Source organism: Eulemur rufifrons, chromosome 5 (assembly GCF_041146395.1).
Source record: "Eulemur rufifrons isolate Redbay chromosome 5, OSU_ERuf_1, whole genome shotgun sequence".
Classification (NCBI taxonomy): Eukaryota; Metazoa; Chordata; class Mammalia; order Primates; family Lemuridae; genus Eulemur; species Eulemur rufifrons.
Window position 1 is genome coordinate 44,917,886 of NC_090987.1, and position 24,767 is coordinate 44,942,652.

The 24,767-nt window shown below is 39.8% G+C and overlaps 1 protein-coding gene across 2 annotated transcripts; it reads left to right on the forward strand.

The window, feature by feature from the left end:
* Nucleotides 1-10,972: 10,972 nt before the first annotated feature.
* LOC138383378 (myosin regulatory light polypeptide 9) lies at nt 10,973-20,321 on the forward strand. 2 transcript variants are annotated; one of them, XM_069468220.1, is made up of 4 exons: nt 10,973-11,079; nt 16,069-16,267; nt 16,726-16,887; nt 18,566-20,321. In XM_069468220.1, exons 2-4 carry the CDS (start codon nt 16,084-16,086, stop codon nt 18,736-18,738), a joined length of 519 nt encoding a protein of 172 aa, XP_069324321.1. In that variant the 5' UTR covers nt 10,973-11,079; nt 16,069-16,083; the 3' UTR covers nt 18,739-20,321. The 2 variants fall into 2 exon arrangements, with proteins under 2 accessions (XP_069324321.1, XP_069324320.1); XM_069468219.1 differs by lacking the exon at nt 10,973-11,079 and adding an exon at nt 14,937-14,987.
* Nucleotides 20,322-24,767: the final 4,446 nt, after the last annotated feature.

A 24,767-nucleotide genomic window follows, 5' to 3' on the forward strand; every position in this document is an offset into this window, starting at 1 on the left:
TGAGAATCTGAATTTGGAAATGTTGAGTGTGAATACACTTAACAGAAGGAGCAAAAGTCAAAAGGGCTGAATCAAGGGAGGCCACGAGTACATGTGGAATCAGACAACCCATGGCAGGCTGAAGTGATGAGGGAACCACAAACTAAAGTCAGCAGAGGACAGTAGGTAGGGAATAAACAAAATAGATGTGCTTAGAGAAGCAGAGGTGCAATCTGAGAGCAACCATTGGCCCACGAGAGAAAACCTGAAGAGCTGAGCCCTCAGCTACCTCTGTTTTCAGCAGCTCTCCAGGTTAGATCCAGTCATATGTATTCCTAAAGTCTTGTTTTTGAGCTGACTGGACTGTGTCTCTGTTCCTTTCTATCAAACAAGCAAAAATAAAATATGCCTTCTATTAAACTTTTAAAATTCTGGATGTTAAGCTTTTATTTGTCATATTTATCACAAAAAATCCTATTTCAATTCTTTTCTTGCTTTTTTCATTACATTTTGACTTTTGTAACAGTAGAACCATCAATTGTTTAATCAGTAACAATTTCATCAGTCAAAAACTTATATTCATACAAATTCTAGTAGCAGAAAGTAGATTAAAGGTTGCTGGGGCCAGGGTAGGGCAGAAGTGGGAAGACTTGGGAGGGATGGGTCACAAAGGGCCACGAGGAAACTCAGGGGGTGACGGGTATGTTCATTACCTTGCTCATGGTGATGGTTTCACAAGTGTATACGTATGTCAAAATGTGCCACATCATACAATTTACATATAGTTTGTGTATGCCAGATACCTTAAAGCCATTTTAAAAAATTTACATTCTTCTTCCCTACATTCTTCTTAACAATTCTATTCCGTTCAACTTACTTTGCTTTAAGTTTTATGCTTAACTATAACTCACCTCCAATTAATTGTGGTATATGTCCTGAGAGATTAATTTAAGTCTGTTTTTCTCAGTTTTAATATTCTATTGTACAACTGTATTTTATAAATAATTCTTTCTTTCATCATTGGAAAATCTATTTCTATGAATATTTTTCATTCCTTGGCCAATTTTCCAGGTTTTGTTGTTGCTGTTGTTGTTGTTGTTATTTTTTTAAAGACAAGGTCTCATTCTGTTGCTCAGGCTGGAATGCAGTGGTCCAATGATAGCTCACTGTAATCTTGAACTCCTGGGCTCAAGTGATCCCTGCACCTCAGCTTCCTGAGTAGCTGGGACTACAGATTCCTGACATCACACACGGCTAATTTTTCTGTTTTTTGTAGAGACGGGTCTCACTATGTTGCCCAGGCTGATCTTGAACTTCTGGCCTCAAGCAATCCTCCCACCTCGGCCTCCCAAAGTACTGGGATTACAGAAGTGAGCCACTGCACTTAGCCCCAATTTTCCTGTTTTTAAAACTTAGTACTATCTGGTTTGGAGGTTTGGAATTTCATTCCTTTGTAATGTTTTAAAGTCATGCTAAATGGATGGATCTTAATGAGCATTTTATATGTAAAGAGTATAAAACAGAAAGAATATTAAATATTTTATTCATTGTTCTCCCCTGCCTCAGACAATAATTTTTATTGGGCCTATCTACCCAAATACTATCTAACCTGTCTATAGCAAATCTGGCCACTTCAACTACTCATGTACCAAGAAAATTTCATTCTGGACCTAGCAGACCATACAGAAATTTGATAACAACATTCAACTAGTTGAGTTTCAACACAGGACTACTTTCATCATTTAACCACTTCCTAAAACTCCCTTATTTTTTTCTACTGCCTTTGCCACAGTGTTCTTAAACAAAGTTTACAGTCTTAACTACGGATTTATTTAGCACACATGACATGCCTGGCAATCTGCAAGGTACTGAGAGTACAAACAGAATACGGCACTCTTGGATAACATGTCCCTCTAATATCATGGTTCTTTCTTTTTCCTGGAGCAAGTCATGAACTGTGGAGCACACAGTAGACACTAAAGAATACTGACCTTGGTAAAGCCAAGTTGTGAATCTAACCTTTAGCTCTTTGGTCCTTCAGGGATTTCTGGGTAATGCTGCCAGGTCAGTGCTTTAATGCTTTACTGAATCAGCACTCTGAGGGGCAATGCAAAAAGAGGCATTCTGTGCTAAATATTGACAAGTGACATGAAATGGAAACTGCCCACGGAAATCATCTACCATTATTTCTCCAGGAGAAAGAGGAACTCAGAATCAAAAGTCATAATACACTTACAGGTGGCTGACAACATATAATAGATATTTTCCTAAGGCACTGACTTCAGAAGAATAAAGCCTTTCTGGAAAGTCTGCAAGAGACCATAGTGTCTCTTTTACTGAGAAGAACAACAAAAAAAAAGAGTCTACATTTCGAGTAAATATTCCCACTTTAAATTATTAACACAGTCATCCTTATCAATAGCAGGTATGCTTTCAGTCAATGCAGCATAGAGGCTGAAAGCTCAGGCTGTGAAGTCATACAGACCTGCGTCAGATTCCTGCTTTTTCTTCTTACCCACAGTATGACCTCGGGCAGGTCACTGACCTCTTTAAGCTTCAGGTCCCTCATCTGTAAAATGGATGTCACAGTAATTACCTTGCAGGTGGTATTAATGAGAGGTAATGTGAATGAAAGATTTAGTAGAGAGTCTGGCTCAATAAAGAATAATAATTTATTGTTTTATTATTATCATTAAAAGCATACATTGAGAAACTTCTACTTAGCTATTGTAGAAGTCATATAAGATATATTTACAGGCTAATTGGGAAGCAAGTCATATATGAAAAAGTAGAGAACAATCCAAAATTATTTACTATTTCTCAGTGTAACAGAATGTTAAACATGACATTCCTGTTACCTTAGAATTGTGGGGGATGTCTCAAAGCCTGAGAGCATTAGTTTGTCAGGACATCTGGTCAGGACATGCTAAAAGACTGTGAAACAATTTTGTGACCCCTAGTTAATTGTCTCTCAGGAATCATAAGAGGCAAGAAGATCAATCTTTAGATCTAAGAAATTCTAGAGAGACCAGCATCTAAGTTTCTCTGCAGAGAGTTGTCAGCATGCTGTGCACCAAGCCCTCCACACACACACTGTGTGAGGACTGGGTGGTGCATCTCAAAGCACTTCGAAGATACATCTGTCCGACCTTCAGCAACAATGGTGCTGGAGGAAAGCAGGCTGCCAGTCTCCTGCTCCGCTGTAGGCACTCTGTCTTTTTTCTCTGGCAGATTTTACCATTTTTCTTTTATCTTAGATGTTCTAAAGACTTACCGTGATGTGACTTGGTATAGATTTTACTTTTCCTGTTTCATATTCAGAGTGCATTTTCCATCTGAATGAAGATTTTTTTACTCTTTCAATTCCAAAAACCTCTCAGTCATTATCTTTCCTAATACTCTTTTTTCCATCATTCTCACTTTATCTTGTTCTGGATTTCCTGTTAAAAATACACTGAATCATCTTAATGCAACCTCTATGACTCCTGACAGCTCTTTGACATTTTTTTCTTTTTGTCCCTTTGTGCTGTCTTTTGGTGAAGCCCTCAGTATTGTATTCTAATCCACTACCTCAAAATGTCCCAAATGACAGCTGTCATTTCCTACTGTCACCACACTCGACCTTCCAAATTATTTCTCCTCCTGTATTCCTTATGTCCATGAGTGGCCTTACCATCTGTCAGCGATCCTGAGTCCTTCTTCTGCTGGGCTTACCCTCTGCTAATCCTCAATACTATTACCAGAGCAATTTTAAAAGAATACAATCGTACCTAAGACATATTAGTGGCATCCTACTGACCTTAGAAGCCACTTGGGATATCGTCCCTGCTCACCCCATTGGCCTCATATTTCTACATTTCCCCCTTATGCTCTGCCTTCCAATTCAATATGTATTTCTATGTACTGGGTGCCTATAATGTGCTAACTACTCTTCTGGGCCTTGGGATACTTTAGTAAGCAAAGCAAGCCAGAAAATCCTCTTGATGGAACTTAGTAGGGGAGATAGTAAACAAAATAAGCAAAGTGGATAGTGTGTCAGAGGTAATAAGTGCAATGGAAAAAATAAAGCAAGGGAGGAGAATTCTGGGGGTGGAAGATGGGCGATGGGAATTTAAATGGAAATAGAAGGCTTTACTCAGATGGTGATATCTGCATGAAGACCTGAAAGAATTGAGGGTGCAAGCTGTGAAAATATTAGAAGAAAGAGCATTGAAATGAGAAGGACAATCAAATGCAAAGTTGTCAAGGTGGAAAAATACTTAACTCCTTCAAGAAACATTAAGGGGCTAGGTGTGGTGGCTCATGGCTGTAATCTTAGCACTCTGGGAGGCTGATGTGGGAGGATAGCTTGGGCTCAGGAGTTCGAGGTCAGACTGAGCAAGAATGAGACCTGTCTCTAAAAAAGAAAAAAAAAAAGACATTAAGGATATCAATATGGCTGAGCAGATTGTGGAGGGCAGGAAGTAGGAGGTGAGGTCGGAGCCTCTGAGTCCATGATACAGCATAGGCTTTTACTCTTGAGTGTCAGGCAGAACATGACACAATATAATTTTTGTTTTAAAAGCAGCACACTGTCTGCTATATGGAGAACAGACTGCAGGGAACAGGAAAGTAAGGAGACCAGTTAGGAGGCTATTGCAAAAATCCAGGCTTGAGATGACTTGGATGGGATGGTAGCAGTAGAGGTGGTGATAAATAGTCACATTCTGGATATATTTTGAAGGACTTCACCAATAGCCTTATGCTGATTACAGTTTTAGGTCCTGAAGATACTTCTGTGAACTAACTAGACAGAACCGCCTACCAGGATTGACTGAAAGGTTGGATGGGGACATGAAAGGAAAAGTGGCAGCAAAGATGAGTCAAAGGTTTCTGGCCTGAGCAACTTAAAAGATGGAATTGCCATTAACATGGATGGAGGAGATGAGCAGGAAGAGCATATTTTGGAGGTAAAATTGGGAGACCAATTTCAGAGTATGAAGGTGTAGATGCTCATTAAGACCTGCTCATGAAGATGTCAAGTGAGTATTTAGATATGAGAGTATGGAGTAGAGGGCAGGGTCTTGGCTAGATACACACGTGGGAATGATTGGTGTGTAAGTGGTATTTAAAGCCACGAGAGTGGGTGAAGTCAGCTCTAAAGGAGTGTGGACAGAAAAGAGAAAAGATTTAAGCACTGAATCCTGGGCTACTCCAAGTGATCAGGGGAATTAGGAGGAATAAAGGAACTGAAGAGTAACTCTAAGGAAGGAGAAAACCAGGACAGTGTGGCATTCTGGAAGCCAAAGGAGAATGTGCTTAAAAGGTAAGAAAGTGAACACCCTGTTAAGTGCATTTGAGGACTGAGAATTAGCCATGGGGATATGGAAGTCATTGGCGACCTTGATGAGCACATGTGCAGTGGAGTGGTTGGAAAACAAGACTTCTTATAGTGCGTTCAAGAGAGAACTGGATTTGTACACTGATGTTCATAGTAGCACTATTCACAACAGCTAAAACATGGAAGCAACCCACGTGTTCATCAACAGAGGGATGAATAAGCAAAGTCTGGTATACACATACAAGGTGATGTTACTCAGCCTTAAAAAGGGAATAAATTCCAACATATGTTACAACATGGATGAACCTTGAGGACATTATGGTAAGTGAAATAAGTCAGTCACAAAAAGACAAATACTCTATGATTCCATAACTAATATGAGATACTCAGAGTAGTCAAAATCATAGAGACAGAAAGTAGAATGGTGGTTACTAGGGTCTGGAGGGAAGGAGGAATGGGGAGTGATCATTTAATGGACATAGAATTTCAGTTTTACCAGATGGAAAGAGTTATGGGGCTGGATGGTGGTGATGGTTGCAGGACATCATAAATGTATTTAATACCACTGAATTGTACACTTAAACATGTGTTTAAGATGGGAAATTTTATGTCATGTGTATTTTGTCACAATAAAAAAAAAACAAAAAAAAAAAAACTGGGGACAGAGAGAGAACGAGAGCCAGCGAATACAGGTGATTCCTTTAAAGAGTTTTCTAAAAGGGGGCAAAGAGATAGAACAGTAGCTGGAGAAGCAAAGTGCATTCAGGAAGAGGGTTTTTGTTGTTTGTAATATAGTGTATTAGTTTTCTATTGTTGTAACAAACTACCCCAAACTTAGTGGCTTAAAACAACACAATTTAAATTATCTTACAGTTCTGTAGGTTAGAAGTCCAACATGGTCTCACTGGGTTAAAATCAAGGCGGGTCAGTCAGACTCTGTTCCTTTCCGGAGGCTCTAGGGGAGAATCTGTTTCTCGGCCTTTTCCAGCATCTAGAGGCCTCCTGCATTCCTTGGCTTCTGGGCCCTTCCACCATCTTTAAGGCTAGCAACACTGTATCTCTTTGACTATTCTTCCACAGTCACATCTTTCCCTAGCAATCCTCTTTAGCTTCCCTCTTCTACTTTTAAGAACCTTTGTGATTACACTGTGTCCACTGGGACAATACAGAATAATCTCTTTATTTTAAGGTCAGCTCATTAGTAATCTTAATTACATCTTCTACCTTAATTCTCCTTTGCCATGTAACTTAACATCTTCACAGGGTCTGGGAATTAGGATGTGGATATCGTTTTGGGGGAGCTTTATTTTGTCCACCACATATGGGATACAATACAGCATCCTTGTTGATGGGAATAATCTAGTAGAGAGAGAAAGAGAGAGAACTTGATGCAGGAGAGGGCAGAATTGTTGGTGTGACCTGAGTGAGAAAATGGGGCAACTATCTTTCTGTAGGAGCAAGAAGAGCCCCTCTCTAGTTCCTATAGGAGTGAGAAGAGTTCCTCTCTAGTTAACAGAGGCAGGAAAGGACAACACATGGGGGCAGATGTTCCAAGGGGGTAAATGCGCTGGTGGGAGCTTGGAGAATCATTCTTTTCTAAGTGACTTAGAAGCAAGGTCATCAACTGAGAGTGAGGATGGGTGGAAGGTGTTAGCAGTGTGAGGAAATAGAAGTTTTAAAGTGAGGGCCAGGAGTGGTGCCTCATACCTGTAATCCTAGCACTCTGGGAGCCCAGTGGGGAGGATCACTTGAGCTCAGGAGTTTGAGGTTGCAGTGAGTATGATGATGCCACTGCACTCCAATCAGGGTGACAGAGCAAGACTCTGTCTCCAAAAAAAAAAAAAAAAAAAAAAAGAAGTTATAAAAGTGACATCTAAGAGAACAGGAGCATGATACCATGAGCACTGAGGGCCCACTTAAACTCTGTGATCATTAATTTAAAGTGTGAATATTCAGCTTGTTTCTTCCAGTCAAGTAGATAAAGAATTAGTATATCAATTAGTCGGGGTAGGGTTGCTCTACAAACCTCAAATTTCAGTGCCTCAACATAACCAAAGTTGATTTCTCCCTAACAAATTTACACAGATTATTAATGGTTGATCCTTACAACCATTGAATAAAGCAGCATTATTATGCCCGTTTTCATATGAGGAAACTAAAGTATTGGCTAACGTAAGCCTAAACCATAATTTTTGTTTTAGATGTTAGTTTTATGGGGAGAGGGTTCAAAAATAATATTTGTGTCATAAAATTAATTCAGCTATTGTAATTTGATCACTACATTCATTCATTAACAAACTATTATTAGTACCCACCATGTTAAGCTATGTATTTCAAAACAGCTTATGATATTAGGAATCTTTGTCTTTTAACAATTGGACAAGCATTTCTTCAATTAATTATCAGGGCCAGATAAGTTATTATCTAGGTAATTCTTATTTCTTCTTTTGGTTTGCTTTACTCAATATTGTCTCTTCTTGCATCTTATTCTCACTTAGTATTTTAACTTTTCCAAGTATTTATCTATTGAACTTATTTTTTCAAATTTACTAGTATGGAAGTAAGTTTCCCCAAATATGCTTAATTCAATTTCACATAATTTCTTTTCTCTTATTTATCATTTCTGAATTTAAAAATAATTTTGATTAAATTTTTTTAAAAATAATTCTTTATGTATGTAGAATTTTCTATACCTTTTCAATACACTACTTGTAGTCTTGGTGTTCTAAAATTAATTTCCACACAGATTTAACACCCTTAATCATTTAATAGAAAGGAGCTCCTCCTACTGGTTTCCTGGAGTAATGCTAATTGTTATAGCGTACATATTTCTTTTTTCTTTTCTTTTTTTTTTTTTTTTTGAGACAGTCTCACTCTGTTGCCTGGGCTAGAGTGCTGTGGCGTCAGCCTCGCTCACAGCAACCTCAAACTCCTGGGCTCAAGCGATCCTCCTGCCTCAGCCTCCTGAGTAGCTGGGACTACAGGAATGTGCCACCATGCCAGGCTAATTTTTCTACACATATTTTAGCTGTCCATATAATTTCTTTCTATTTTTAGTAGAGATGGGGTCTCGCTCTTGCTCAGGCTGGTCTCGAACTCCTGAGCTCCAACAATCCGCCCCCCTCGGCCTCCCAGAGTGCTAGGATTACAGGCGTGAGCCACCGCGCCTGGCCTACAGCGTACATATTTCATATGTGAATAATTAGAATTCCATTTATGCAGGCAAAACCAGAATGTAAGCCATGTCACTCAACATTCAATAGTTTCTTACATGCAATACAAATTATGGCAGGGAGCAGTGCTCATGCCTGGAATCCTATCACTTTGGGAGGCCAAGGCGGGAGGATGGCTTGAGGCCAGGAGCTCAAGACTAGCCTGGGCAACACAGGGAGGCCCTGTCTTTACAAAAAAAATTAAAAAATTAATCAGGCATGGTGGCATGCACTTGTAGTCCTAGCTAGTGGAGAGGCTGAGGCAGGAGGATCACCTGAGCCCAGGAGTTCGAGGTTAGGATGAGCTATGATCAGGCCACTGTACTCCAGCAGCCTGGGCAACAGAACTAGATTCCGTCTAAATAAATAAATAAATTTTAAAAATGCAAGTGATCAATATAAAATCATCATTGACTTAGGTCATAAATATCAAGGATCAATTCTGCTATGCTTCCTCGCTGTCGTTTGGGTAATGAGTTTCCCTACTTTAGACCAAAGGAGAAAGCACAGTATAGTAAAATAACTCTGCATCCTTTCTGCTCCCCCTCACAGTCCCCCGTTCCCATCCCCAAGGTAGCAGCTCTGTTCTGTTTCAAAAAGCATAAACTGCAGCCCTCATCAGTGCTTGGCAATGCAGCTGCTGTTTAATACCTGTTGATTGAGTGGAAGGAAGACGAACAAGGAAATTATTTGACACTAGAAAAGCAAAAGATTGTTGCCTTCAAGCTGAAGGAAAAACGGAACCGTCCATATCTTTAGGATCTAGTTTTCTTGCTGAAGGAGAGCACGTTAGCGGTGGTAGGGCACCACCCGGTGGAGGTGGCTATGCAGTGCAGGTGCTGGCACTGCCGCCGGAGCCACACTGCAGGAACAAACTGCACCCTCCGCCCGGCAAAAAACACACCACGCAGCCCTCTGGAGTTTGCCCTGCCACCGCCTGCCCTCTAGCTCCGCGTCCCCACCGTCGCTGATAAGAGTCACTTAAGACCCCTGTTAAATCGATGGCTTCCCAGGACCTGCCCTTGAAGCTTCTGATCCAGTGGGTTGGAGACCCGTTATTTGCATCATTAACCAGTACTCCAAGCAATTCTTACTATCAAGGAAGTCTGGGAAACAAATCACCTTTCTGTCAGTCACCTATAAAATTGAGGCAATTATTTTTCCACAGTGACCTTATCTCTCAGTTAACTTTGGAATATGTTACTGGTTAACAGACGGAATGCTCCTGAGTTCCCTGAAGACAGAAGCCACAGATACTGAGCATATCTCATTTCCACAGCGCTTAGACTGGTATCTTCCTTCTCAGGACTGAAGTGAGGGCCGCCTTTCAAAGCGAAGACCCCAGGGCCGCCCCAGTCTTCAGAACTGTTCTGGTCACGTGAGCCAGACTAGTCACTGGACACTGGTGCTAGGATGGTGACCTCAGTGTTACGGAATCCCAATCACACCTTTGGAGACGAGGTCACACCAGAGCTGAGGCGGCCAGAACGATAGTCTTCTCACCTGACTCAGCACGGAAAAGACAAAGTCGGGGAGGGCTTTCTCTTTTCCTTCAACAAGAAGCTTTGTTACAGCTGTTCTAGGCACGGAAAACTGAGAATAGATCCAATTTTTTTATTCCCGTTCTCACCAAGCCGCAAGCCTTCATCATAGAGGTGGGCGCAAATGTAGCTCCTCTTCCGCCCTAGCCGGACCCAAGTCGGGCTGTCCTCGTCAGTCAGGGTCAGAGAGGACCTGGCAGGCGCGAGTAGCGGCAAACGTTTCTGAAGAGTTAGTCTTCAGCCTAACTGAAGTGGCTACTCGTGACATTATGAAATCTGTCTGGGCCAAAAAGAAGAGTGGGAGCTTGGCTGAGGGTCTTTGGGACTTCACAACGTTTCCTCCTGTGTGGAAGGGGTGGGGCTTTTCATAAAATAATTCTGCACGAAGAGAGCAAATCGCTTGCACAAAGCCCCGTCACGGGTTACGCGTACAGCCCCGGCATCGTCAGGCACAGACCCAGACAATGCACGGACTGTCACGCGCAGGCGCACTACCGCCCGGCTGCTGGAGGCAGACGCTCGGGGGCGTGGCGAAGGGCAGTCACGTGGGCTCGGCAGCCCGCTTGGCCATTTCCCTACATGGACTTGTGCTAACGGGCCCCACCCCTCGCCGTGCACTGGAATGTGCGAAGAGGCCAAGCCACAGGACAGACGCAACCATCTGCGGAAAGGAAAGGGGGGAAAACTTTGTACATTGCAAGAAGAGGGTACAAAAAAGACGGAAACTCAGTAATCGGACCCAACGAATCATTATATATTTCTCTATGTTCTAAGTCGCCCGCTTTATACTTCTTTCCAGTGCACTTGGTCAATATTGCGCCTGCTGACCACACTGGTAACTTCCCTCCCGGCCGCCCTTCCATTCAGACGGGCTCACTCTGTTAGCCAAGAATGGTGACCAGGCTTCCTTCCGGTTTGCTAAGCGGAGGCCGGAAGTGTTGGTTTTCAGCGGCTCTTGGGGTAGAAGGCTGGTGAAAGCTGCAGCGCGGGGGTCGCTGAGGTGCTCGTATTCTCGTGGCTGTGCAAGGTGAGTGGTGCTTGCGGTCGGGCGCGTGAGACCCATCTCGGGGGCCCATCTCCGCGGGGCCCGCTGGGAGGGCAGCGGGGTTCCGCGTACCTGGGCAGGTGTACCAGCCAGATCCCCACTTTCGAGCTCAAGGAGTCAGTTCTGGCACCCAAGACCCGGGCCGGAAGTGGCCCAGACGCGAAATTCGCTCCTGTGCCCAAATTTGGAGCTCGGGAAATGTGGCTTAGCTCGCTGGCGCCTTGAGCTTGGGAGACTGCCGGTCCCGCGAAACCCGAGCCCTTCATAGTTGACTCCGGGACTATGTTTAGTTTCTAACGTAAACTTGCCTGATTCAAGAGAGTTTGCGCAAAAACCGTAGCCCACTGTTCCCCCCTGCTGCAGCTGTTGTTGCAGTTGTGTAGCTACGTTTAGTAGGAACAACCTAACTTAAATTTGGAACTTCCTCAGCTCAGAATCCGATCCTGTGACTAGAACTTCTTTCTTTGAGTGATATTTGGACAAAGAGGAGTTTGGGGTTTAGTTTGCGGCTCAAGGAAGAACTCCCCAAATACAATAACTTGAGCCTTTTGGGTGGAGACTTTGGGCTAAGTCAATTCGCCAAAGAATCGTTTTCTTTTAAAGTAGTTTAGTGGGTATATGAAAGTATATTTCAGTTCTTTAGAGACGTATGTGTTCAGTTGAGATTTTTAACTTCTAAAGTGCAAAGTTTATATTTAAAGGTGAAGAAAGCGAGTATTTCTTAAAATTACTGGTATTAGTTTCATGTTCTGGAAGGCCTTTGATAAACGTTAATCAGAAAAACATTTTATTTTCAAAAGCGAGCCTTTGTCAATCCTTACAATTGTCAAGTGGTAAGAACTTTTTGGGTGTGGCAGTCTTAAGAAAACTAATCCTACCTTCAACCGGAAGTTTGCATGAGAAATGAAAACTTGGTTTAGTTGGAAGGGAAGCACCAACTTGAAAATATGCTTTTTAAAAACTGTGATTAGCACTGAAAAAATTACTTATACTTAGATTTTTTAAAAGTGCATAGTGCATTGATTAAATGAGACACTAGATTTGGTCAAGATTTGGAAAGCAGACCAAACACTAGGTAATATCACACTATGCGGTGTTTTGTAAGATGGGAGTTTTTCTTATTAAAGAATATGTATTTCTTAGAATATTATGAAATTGAGTGTTATGTAGAAAAAGTTTTTAGATTATTTTACATTTGTTACCACTATAACTGCTGGCCTGTAGGATTCTAACTAGAGCAATCTAATGTATATATTAGTATGGATTAGTCCCATTTTATAAGTGAAACCATAGTTTCTAGAGACTTTGAAAAATATTCTGGTTGCTCATGGTGTGTGGGGAAAGCCTCTTTGAGGAGTTCTGTCTTAACATTTCTCCCACCTTGTAATCTAACATCTTCCTTACATGGTTTGTATCCCTCCTTTTGTCATAGCCCTTCTTATCTCATCAAGCTGAACATAAAATCACAAATTCATTGCCACCCGCATTCCCCTCCCCTGGCTTAAAACAAGGTTGTGCTCCTTTAGATCTGTAAACTGAATCTTCTTGACTGCCCTTTATTCACTTTCTCATGCATCTGAAATCCTCACGCATTTTGTAGAAGCCTGCTCTGTAAGTTTTCCTCCTTTGAAGTTCCATACAACAAATACCCCTTCACACTAAAGATCTTTTATTAAATCCTTCAGAAATAAGATAAGAGTCAACTTTATGATTGAGGAACCTCATAATTAGGATATTTCAGGTGTTTACCTGGAGATCTTCCCATCTGAAATAAAGAATATTTACACAGATTTTTGAAATACTTTAAATTTTATTTTAGCATAGCTTTCTAAACTTACATGAGAGTTGTGCATTTCCTGAAGGCTTGTTACATGAAGAGTGTAGCAGCCTCATTATTTGAGGGAAAGTAAAATGGACAACAAACTAGAATTACAGCAAAGAGTACACTGACAGTAGCAAAAATGATCTGCTCCTTGAGATCATAGCAGTGGTCCTGGCTTCACTCCCTTCACCAGTGTTTATTCCATTTATACTTTTAGTGTGGTAGGAAAAAATAAACCCAGTTTCCTTATTTTGGAACAATGAATGTGAAGCTGAACTCTATTGCTGAAAGGCTTCAGATTTCTGGTGGGAGATAAACTCATAGATCAGAATCCAGCCTCCTTGAAAAAAATAAAGGCCCAGGTAGTAACTTGCCCAACATCACACTATCAGTTTTTGGTAGAATTAGCTAAATTTGTTAGAATTATGACTAACACCTGAATCTCTTAATTCTAATGGTGTCTTGTAGCTTCTAAATGATACCACACAGGGTTTTTCAAGGTCTTCCCCTGCCCCCAATCTTTTAACTTCTCACAAAGATCTTTTTTGAACTCACAGTATTTGATAATCATGTACCATCCTAGGAGCTATTTTTCATTATTGGCACACATTGTTTTAACTTCAGAGTCATACCTCTGGAATGAAAACAATGACTCATTTTGTAAGTTAAACCAATCATCTCAATTCTTTATAGTTGCTTCCCCAACTATATTTTAAGCTCCTTGAAGATAGGACACATGCCTTATATTTCTTAACTAGTTTTCAACAGTAATGGTGTTTGATACATGTTAGTGTACTTAACCGATCATACTGAGGTTGATGAGATGGCATACTGAATGAGATAAGGATGAGTTCTATGTGAGACCATTGGGAGTATTGCCCCCCCCCAAAGAAAACACCCTTTTTTTTTTTAACTTTTAAAAACTTTTATAATGCATTTATAAATTTAAAAAATGCATGATTAAAAGAAAAGGAAATTCATCAGAATTTGAAAAACATACATATTACTTGACAGCCAAAACTAAGCATTTTGGAAAGGTACCTAGAGGACCCCCCCCCCAAATTAAGTAATAGAAGATATTGTAGATTAAAAAATCAGTTGTGTCAATCATTTGACCTATCATTCTCATCAGTTCTTTTGTTCTTAAAATAGCTGACATTTCTGTATCGTTAGGGGAAGACAATGTTGTCATATAAAACAGACTATATTTAAAGATGTCCTTTGGCCTGCAAAGGCATGACATGCCTAACATATTAAAGAGAGATAGACTGGTCTCAACCACCCACCCTGAGTCCTTGAGTACATTTATGAGTTGGAGGAATAACATACTCCATAACTCCTTTTAGTTTTTAAGACAACATTTAGAATAGAGGGGAAAAGTATAACTCTACATAGTTTAGATCATAATGGGATTTACTACCCCACAAAAGAGTTACAGAATGAAAATAGCATTCATGAATGGCTTAAATAAGTCATGAAAGGTAGACTCCTAAAAAATGATTAAAGGATTCTAAGAAATTGGGGAGAGTATGTATCACGACCTCTGTGTTGTATAGGATATATCTTTCCACCAGTACATTCCAGTGTATTGCCGTAGAGTGCTATATTGGACAGACTGGAATTTCTGACTACTCTTTGTGGAATTTCCTACTAAAATCTGAAAACAGATTTAGCTTAAAAAAATTTGAGGCGGAGCTTTTTCTAATTATTTCCATAATTGTATTTAGTCTGAGTGAAGTGGGTGTAATGAAGGAAAGAATGTAAAAAATAACTTTTTTAAATACATAGGAAACATTATATTCTTAGGGTCACTTTGGAGTGCTGAGATCTAGGTAGTTCATTCTTCGCAGTCCACAGACTTATTTTTAGAGCAACGGCATAGTGTTATGCCACATCATAGCTAAATGTTGTTTTCAGAACGTAAGCATTAAAATTGTTATCCTGGTCACAGTGAAATCAGTAGTGCCTATTTTAGACCTGCTTGGAAGAATATAACTCAATACAGTGTCTTAGTCTTGCTGCTTAGAGGTTTTGCAGACTACCATCTCCACCTCAACTCTGAAGGATGGTACAGTAGAATTTTATTATCTGTTAACTATGGAATTTTTAACTGCAAACAAATTGTTACAGACTTTATAAAGATTGAATGTTGCAAGAAAAATTGCCTTTTCATTTTAGAAATTATTAGACATTCTTTTTATTTTTACCTTAAATTTTACAGGGGTAAATTTAGGATTAGAGAGCAAAGGTAGTTTCTATGACTCTTAAGATGTTTTCTAAACTTTTAAGACTAAATTGCTTTAAAAAGTTTTGCTCTGATTTCTCTTTAGCGGTCTTAGGTATTTCATGTGATTTAGTGTGGCTCTAATGCAAGAAGCTGGTGGTTTGAATAGAGGACAATGTCTATAAAACTATAGATAAATTAACTTGAATTTTTTAATTCTTTTCTGATAGCCTTTCAGCAAATGTTTCTTGAAGTGCTTTGAGCCCAGAAGAGAGGGTACAATAAGAAATGTTAGCTGGATATGGAAGAACAATATTTGGCAATAGAGATTAGGAGATGAAGACCTATTCCCTCAGTCCTCCTTCCTACTTCTTTGCCTTTCTGTCCACCATAGGATGAGATGATAGCTAGTTTAGGCTAGGGCTACAGAACGGTGGACCTCTTGAAAATGAATTAGTACTCCTCAACACCCCCATAGCACTGAAGTATAGAACCTGGCACTTTTCCCAGGTACCTAAGGTTTTTTTGCTGCTTGTTTTCTTATTGTGATTAAATCAACAGATTTGGTTATTAGTTGGAATTAGGCTGTATAGCAGCAGTACTGGGGGTATGTAATCTGTTGTGAGCTTTGAATTAAAGTTGGTTGTAGTTTGGAATTTGAAATTAGTGATGTACTATGTATAAAACATCACAACTATAAGGGTAAGTGAACCCAAAGCACAGGTCTAAATTTTCTCTTTTAGTTTGGTTCTGTAAGTAATGGTTATTTTTACCAAGTGATGTTGTCCTGCTGAAGCACATCTCTGAGTAGCTCAAATGTGGAACGTTGATTGTTTACTTTTCTTTTGTTAATTATTGTTTTGATTCATACTTAAGTAATCTTAGATATTGATTGCATTTTCCTTGTATTTCCTTTCCTAATTAGGATTTAACCACCACCATGTCTAGTAAAAGGGCAAAGACCAAGACCACCAAGAAGCGCCCTCAGCGCGCAACATCCAATGTATTTGCCATGTTTGACCAGTCACAGATTCAGGAGTTCAAAGAGGCCTTCAACATGATTGATCAGAACAGAGATGGTTTCATTGACAAGGAAGATTTGCATGATATGCTTGCCTCACTAGGTAATGCTCAGTTTTAATATTAATGTATTTCATAGAATTTCCACAGTGCTTTTCATATTTATTTCATGAGTCTTAAAGCTCTATGAAGTCTGTCTAATGAGTCTGCTAAGGTTTAAGTAAAGTCTGGAGCAGTGTTTCCCACTAACTACCTGCAGATTCCTGGCCCTGTCTCAGGATTGGGCTGGAGGCCACGTGTGTCTGTGTGTGCATACAAAAATACTGATCTGGATTTGAAAGTGGTATTATTCCTTCTAACATCCCAGTGGAATATCATACAGTCTCCAGACTCTTAATTTAGGCCTTATTCGTTAAGAAGCCTTTTTTCCCCAAATAGTTTTGCAGTCTTGAATGCAAACAGCAAACTGTATGAATGATAACCTTTCTTGCCAAAATGTTTATCATTAATAGTTGATGTATATCATAATGTAATTAAAATTATGACCCTCTTTTTTATTTAGGGAAAAATCCAACTGATGAGTATCTGGATGCCATGATGAATGAGGCTCCAGGCCCCATCAATTTCACCATGTTTCTCACCATGTTTGGTGAGAAGTTAAATGGCACAGATCCAGAAGATGTCATCAGAAATGCTTTTGCTTGCTTTGATGAAGAAGCAACTGGTAAGTGAGAGTAACCTTTAATTAAAAAGTGATTTAATTTTTAGTTGTGGTAACTAAAATATACAGTAACTTGAAATACAACATAACACCCTCAGGTTTGTACCACACCTAGTTTTTTGAACACGGTTCTCTTCTGGCATGCTTTGCTGCCTCTGCCCTTAAATACTAGTAGTTTACAGTTGAGTAGGTTGTATTTGAAACCTGTTTGGGAAACTTGTATTGCTCCTTTACTAGAATGTTAACTCCACAAGGGTTAGGCTCAGTAAATATCTGTTGAATAAATAACTTTTACCAGGGGAATCTTGGATAAAGTATAGACCATGGCTATAACATGGTACAGTTCTCTGTCTGTTTACCAGGTATCTCTTAGCTCTAAATAAAATTGCTTAAATCTGATATCTAACCTCTATGTTAAAACAAACCAAGTAGAGCTTAGGTTCTGGAATTAGACTACCTGGTTTCAAATTCTTCTTCTGCTACATAACAGCTGTGTAATTTGGGGCAACTTAATTTTCTCTAAGCCTCTGTTTTCTTATTTGTAAAATGGACAGTAATATTACCTACCTCATAGGATTGTTAGGATTAAATGAGGAAATGAGATAATATACATAAAGTGTATACTGCCTGGCGTAGAGTTAACTCTTAAAAAAAATGTAAATATATAAAGCCTGATATTTTGGGAGAAGTGTATATAAGAGAAAATATATAAGGGAATATTTTCTACGATTCCCAACTCACATGGCATAGCCAAATGTTTTTAGGGAAGGAAGGCACACCCTTTGATTACCTGCATTACTTGGACTAGTTTAAATACGGAGTGGTTATTAGGGCCTGCTCATGTAAGCATAGTCTCACTTATGCTTTGAAGGCTCCCCACATGTGCATGTTAGTTCCTTGGGAAACCTTTTAAAAATACCAATACCAGATAATAAATCGGGTGACATCTGATCCTTATAGGCAGGCAGGCTTTATGAGAACCCTGGTATCAAAAACCCAGAGTAAAAAGCACACTTTTTGGCTTACCCACTACTTATTGCCACTGCTTAGCACAGTCTCTGTGACACAGTTGATGCTCAAATATTTATTCCATGTTTTTGTACATGCTAGGCCTGGCCATATTTGTTATTACATAATAATTAGATTTGTAAACATTAAAAGTCTCATTTTACATATGAGAAAACTGGAGTCAGAGCTACAGTGAAATGCCTGAAATAACAGCTTGTTAAAACTGGGCCTCAAGACTCCAGTATTCTTTCCACTGAAGCACTTTATTGATGTTTATGATATGTTGTTGATTTTAGTGTGCCAGGGGACTGTTATTTGCTTGTAGAATAGGTGTAACCATGCATGCTGCTTTAGGGAACCATGAGGTTTAGATACCTTAACCATACTTTTTATTACTTTTGTTTAGGCACAGGTTTAGTCCCCATTATCAAGAGATCAGAAGATGGAAGCAGAGGCAGATTCATAGAGCACAGTAATGCTACTAAGCAGCTGGGCATTTTTCTAGGCAACTGTTTATTGATGCTGCCTTAAGCAAGTGGAAACACCCTATATTTCGTATATTTGCATGTTTATAGTTTTTAACATCCAGAACATGCTTAGTCAAGTGTAGATATTCCTTGTAATTAATCCTCAGAGTAGTATATATTCTGACCCCCAGTTCTTTGTTCTCTAGGCACCATTCAGGAAGATTACCTGAGAGAGCTGCTGACAACCATGGGAGATCGGTTTACAGATGAGGAAGTGGATGAGCTGTACAGAGAAGCCCCCATTGACAAAAAGGGGAATTTCAATTACATCGAGTTCACGCGCATCCTTAAACATGGAGCAAAAGACAAAGATGACTGAAAAGAACTTCAGCTTCCAGCCAAGCGTTCCTTGTTGCCACTTTGGGTATTTCTGAGATTTTCTCTTAGAGCCTGTTGCATGCCCTTAGCTTTACAGCTTTTGCTTTTCTTGTTGTATTTATTCTCAGCCATTTTGGGCATATGTATCTTTATAATCAGACTGGAAATGGGACTTTTTATCATTTTCAGAATAGAAAATGTGGTAATTTAACTTACCAGCTCCCATCCCCCCGATAACTGCAGTCTACAGAGTCAATATATTTTTTCAGAGAAAGTTATTCACTCAATTTTTTCTGAACCATAATTAAACTTTACAATAAAATACTTGTTTAAACTTCTTATTTGCTAAAATTGGTTTCTGTTAGTTCTAGTTGCATCTTCCAAGAAAGGTGGTGATATCTAGAAAATGATGTAGTTGTTAGACCTCTGCCTTCCTTCCTCCAGTTTTCCTAACAATCCTGTCTCCTCTGCTCCTATTCATTCTTTCTCTTCCCAAGAAAATTCAGCTGCCTTGATCAGGTTTCCTATAATTTGTCTTCCAATTTTTAAATAATTTCCTGTAGAATTTGCGTATATGTGATAGTTTTAGTAGCTTTAAATCCTTACGTTTAACGTACCTGCCAACATTTCCACTTTAAGCTTTTGTACATTATTTCATGTCATTTAAAATTAGACCAGGCCACTGACTGTAATTTTAATTTGTCCTATTTTAAACCTATTTTAGCCCCCAAGGTTATGTGGAATGCTTTCAAAAAGAGATTTTTGTATTGTATTTCAAAGTGTTGGAAATACAACACAGTATTTTTTAAATTATATATAGTTTTTCTTTAACACGATAATCCCTACTGAAAGATCATGTTTGTTTATGCAGAAGTTCACCATGAGTCCATGTATGAATTTTGGACATTCCTGACTTACCCACAAACAAACAGCTGAAGCTACATGCCTGGGAAAGTGAGGTCATTGTTTCTATCCTAAAAATAACTTTTGCTATTTGCAGAATGCAGAACTATTTCAGAGTTAATCAGGGAGTGGTAGGCAGCTTCATTCTCTTAGGGCTTCAAAAATCTGACTCTCAAAGGGCTTCAGAATTCTGACTCAAAGATTCATGAGTTTAAAAAAATTTGAAACATTGGGGGAATAGCTGGTTGAAAAGAGTTGCCTGTTAGCCTATGAAGATGAATAATCGACAATTACTGTAATAACTTCAAGTTTTATGCTACTATTAACAAGACTATCCTTGGACAAAACTATTACCTCATTCAGTAAACAATTCATAATGCCTTCTAAGCTGCAGGCCTTTGCCCTCAATAGGATAGGTGAACTAGATCCTTTAGCCTGGTAAGGCCAATTATATAGAACAGGAACCAAAGGACTAGTAGAAACTAGTCCTTGACCTCTTCAACATTAGAATCTTAGAACCCGCCTTAATTCTTTGCCTTTTATTTGTTCTTGAATCTCATTCAGTGTTGAAGCAAAATACTTTTTCCAGGCTATGTCCGTGGTGGTAAAATCTTGTTTGTTGAATTGAATTTTCATTTCAATAGAAAAAATTACCACCTCTGCTTTGTTAAATCTCTAGTGAAGAACCAATAACAACATTGTTTCCACTACAGAAAATAAAAGATCCTACTAAAATTATTTCTTTCAGTGTCCCCATTTCCATTTCAGAAAACTGCTCAAAGAACCAGCCTTCTTTAGGAACAGTGGATGATCTACCCTGAATGAAATAAGTCTCCTAATTTAGTAATAGCCTTCTCTGCTTAGTGAGCTAGGCTTTGCTTAAACAAGAATGATTGCCAGTAAAAAGGTAAAAGTGTTTTCTCTAACAGTGAGTTTGACTGAAAAATCAGTCTCTAAAAAGTTTCCATGATGAAAGTCATACTTGAACAAACCATTTCAAAAGTTTTGATGAAACCATCCTAATGAGGGCAGCATCCTTATCTACCTGCTTAATGATTGCATGGCTATTTGGACTTAGGCCCAAATTTTATTTGATCAAGGAACCTATGACTTGAGAGCAGGAATTGAATGCTTCTGGGAAAAAAAGGATGAAGGCCAGACCATAAAAGAAAAGTAAAAGCAAATTCTGAGAAGGAAAGGGAACCATTTTCAACAAAGTGTAAGTTGAGGAAGAACAGCAAGAGGTTTAACACCTGGACTTCAGGATCAGATAAAAGATAATAACAGGGTTTGGAGAGGTAAATAGAGCCACAAAGACACTGTTATGGAAACCGAGTTCATTTCAAGAGTAAGGAGGTAGTCAATAGTGTCAAACCATAGAAAAGTCAAGTATGGAAAAGTTTAAATAAGGCCATTATATTTGGCAAGTCATTAGTTATATTTGCTAGAAGTGTTAGGTGGAGTTTTGAGTGCAGAATCCATAGTGCAGCACAGGATAGTGGATAATGCCTGTTTGGGAGTCAGGCAGACCTGTATTTAAATCTCAGTTTTTCCAACCTGAGCACCATACCAAGATCTCGCCTCTACAAAATACAAAGATAAACCGGGTGTGGTGGTGCATTCCTGTAATCCCAGCTACTCAGGAGGCTAAGGCAGGAGGATTGCTTGAGCCTAGGAGTTTGAGGCTGTAGTGAGCTATGGATGGTCATGTCACTGCACTCTAGCCCAGGCCACAGAGCAAAACCCTAAATATATCCCATTTTTTGTGCTACATCATGGCATAACCTCAAGGAAGTTATTTAACCTCCCTTGGCCTATTTATTTATTTTTGAAAAGGAAGTAATGCTATTGATTCATAATAGAAATGTAATATATAAAGCAGCATTTGTGTGACTAAGAGCAGCATGGGCTTGGAGGCATACTTGATTAAGTGAATTGCACCATTAGTTGACTAGCTCTGTGTCCTTGAACAGATCATTCTTAAGTCAGTTTCACCATCTGCAAAACTAGGACAGTACCCTCCAAGTTTATTGTGAAAATTAGAAAGACAAAAGGTTAATAGTCTGGCACACAGTAGATATCCAAATAGTTATTTTTGTTTTGTTTAACGGGGCCAGTGAAGAGAAGGGTTTAAAGTAGAGATTCAAGCCTGTTTGTAGACAAAGAGGAGGACAATTAGTGAAACAAAATGAATCATGTCTACAAGATAGAAAGGGATAGAACCTAGATCACATGTAGTATTATCCTTAGAAAAACAAATGGATGCTTCTCCTGGAAGGATAGGTGAAAATGAGAGGTTCATGGTAATTGGAGATTAAAAGTCTGAGGTTAGGAGAAAGGTTCCTAGTTAATGGTAGTAAATTATTTCAACTAAAATTTCATTAAAGGGTTGTTATGAAGATTTAATACGACTATGCATAGAAATGCCTATCAGTTTGCCTGGTACCTACTGGATACTCAAAATAGTTTTCTTTCAATTTCCTGAGCAAGTCCAATATGCCAGACTTGTGTGTGTCTCATGAGGTCCTGAAGTGTACAATTTCTTGATTTCCCTGAAACCTCGTGTTGGTTCCCCCCCCCCACCCCCCGAAAGGGATTGTTGGAGTGAATCCTGCATTGAAGAAATGTCCCATTTTCCCAGTGCCACTTATCCTTTTCTCTTTGCTCTCCCAGCTTCCAAGTACCTACATCCTTTTATTCTAGATTTCTCTGTGCCTGCTGAAATAGCAGGAGTCATGACTTTTCTCCAGTATTTCTCCACATACATTTTAGAGTTGTAAGGAGTTTACAATATGTTTTTTGTTTGTTTGTTTGTTTTTGAGACAGAGTCTTGCTTTGTTGCCCCGGCTAGAGTGAGTTCCGTGGCGTCAGCCTAGCTCACAGCAACCTCAAACTCCTGGGTTTAAGTGATCCTTCTGCCTCAGCCTCCGGAGTAGCTGGGACTACAAGCATGCGTCATCATGCCTGGCTAATTTTTTTAATATGTATTTTTAGTTGTCCAGATAATTTCTTTCTATTTTTAGTAGAGATGGGGTCTCGCTCTTGCTCAGGCTGGTCTCGAACTCCTGACCTCGAGCGATCCACCCGCCTCGGCCTCCCAGAGTGCTAGGATTACAGGCGTGAGCCACCGCGCTCGGCCTACAGTATGTTTTTGGGTTTAATATTTCTTTTTTTAAAGTTTTTGTTTATTTATTTAGTTTTAGAAACAAGGTCTGGCTATGTGGCCAGGAGTGGTCTGGAATTCCTGGCCTCAAACAAGTAGCTGGGACTACAGGTACACACTACTGTGCCCACCTCTAGTGTAATATTTCTTAAATCACTTTTCATGTTTTGACATAGCCACCATTATTTTTTCTTTTTGGTTTTTGTTTTGGGAATATTACTTTTCCAACCATTCTTCTTGATGACCACAATTATCCTTGACATAATGAACAATTTCCCAGGTGCTAGATATTTAAATATCAAGCTTTTCACTAATAAATGTTTTTGTTTTATATCTAGAGAGAACAATGTACCTTAGGATTACTTCTTCAGAACAGTGCTGTCCAACAGAACTTTTTGTAATGATGGAGATGCTCTCTATTCTGTCCAGTATGAACACATGTGGCTATTGAGCACTTAAAATGTATCTAATACAGCCAGGCGCTGTGGCTACTCCAGAGGTTGAGGTGGGAGTATCACTTGAGGCCAAGAGTTCCAGGCTGTAGCACACCATGACTGAGCCTGTGAATAGCCACTGCACTCTCTCCTGGGCAACACAGCGAGATCCCTGTCTCTAAAATGTGTCTAATACAACTGATGAACTGAATTTTTAAATTAAATAGCCATCTGTGGTTAGTGACTATTGTATTGGACCACACAGTTCTAGAAGCTTCAATGCAGAGATCAAAGTTAAAGTACAGTCAGGATGAGTCAGCTATATGATCTTTAAGGTGGCCAGCATGAGGGATTGTGGGGTGTTAATAGACCATATTTGGAAGAGCTCTGTGACAAAGACCTGGGAAGCCAAAATCTGATGAGTGGAAAGAAAATGATTTAAACTACCAAACCAAAAAGGCAGCTGAGGGAAAGAGTAAATACTGTAGAACCAGGTGTGACTTGTCAGCAATTGCTTTTCTAACACTGTTGAGAAAATGCATTGTTAGGAACTGGACTTAGGGCAGTGCTGCTCAGAGAAGGACCACAGCACCAGCATCACCTGAGTGCTTACTAAGAATTCAAATTATCCTCCACTCCTGACCTACTGAATCCTAGTATGGTTTTTAGACTCAAGAATCTGTTTTAGGAGGCCCTCCAGGTTATTCTTAGGTGAACTACTGTTTAAGAACTACTGTCGTAGAGTGCTGAACACACAATCCCTACTTTCTAGGAATTTCCGATCAAAGATTTATAGAATACAAACTCCATGAGGAAAGAGACTGAACTATTCATTCATTTCCCCAGCATCCGGCACATGTTATGGCAATAAGTGCTCAATAAAGATTTGCTATTAGGTTGACTGCCTTCCATTATCCTGAAAGAGTGCTATTCATCTAGATCATTAGCAGGTGAGGGGAACGAGCCTGAAGAATATAGCCACAAACAAGATCTAAAACAAAACCTGAACACTGCAGCTTTGTGTTTTCCTTTGTTTGGGCCAAGAGCATTATATAATGTGTATATGTGCATGTACGTATGTGTGTGCATAATTCTGTCATCTCTTTATAACCTAAAGGAAAGCAATGAAACAGTCATAAGCTGTGTAGCCTGATTAAGACCCTAAGAGGGTAGGAAAGGAGTAGGTAAAACGTTTTAATTGAGGCGGGAGTGCGGTTTAAAGGAGAGACGGTTTGTAAAGCCGGCAGCTCTACTTTCCCAATACTACCTGGGACATACCCTAAAAAATTACTTGTTTATCTGGAATTCAAATTTAGGCGAACCGTACTTTCATTTGCTAAATCTGGCAACCCAGGGTGGGCCGCTTCCGGCACCAGGAGACCCCCACAAACCGTGGCTACCATGGGCCGAATTCCAGCACCCAGCCCCGCCCCGCCCCGCCCCGCCCCGCCCCGCCGGCCCAGGAATGCGGAAGGGCCGCGGGATCCGGCGCGGGAAGGCGCGGGGAGCAGGGCGGGCTGCGGGCTTACC

Excerpts from the sequence above, each read along its gene's own strand:
- LOC138383378 (XM_069468219.1), top strand. Across the intron at positions 16,268-16,725 it reads TGATATGCTTGCCTCACTAG|GGAAAAATCCAACTGATGAG; the intron begins GTAATGCTCAGT and ends TTTTTTATTTAG. Across the intron at positions 16,888-18,565 it reads CTTTGATGAAGAAGCAACTG|GCACCATTCAGGAAGATTAC; the intron begins GTAAGTGAGAGT and ends TTTGTTCTCTAG.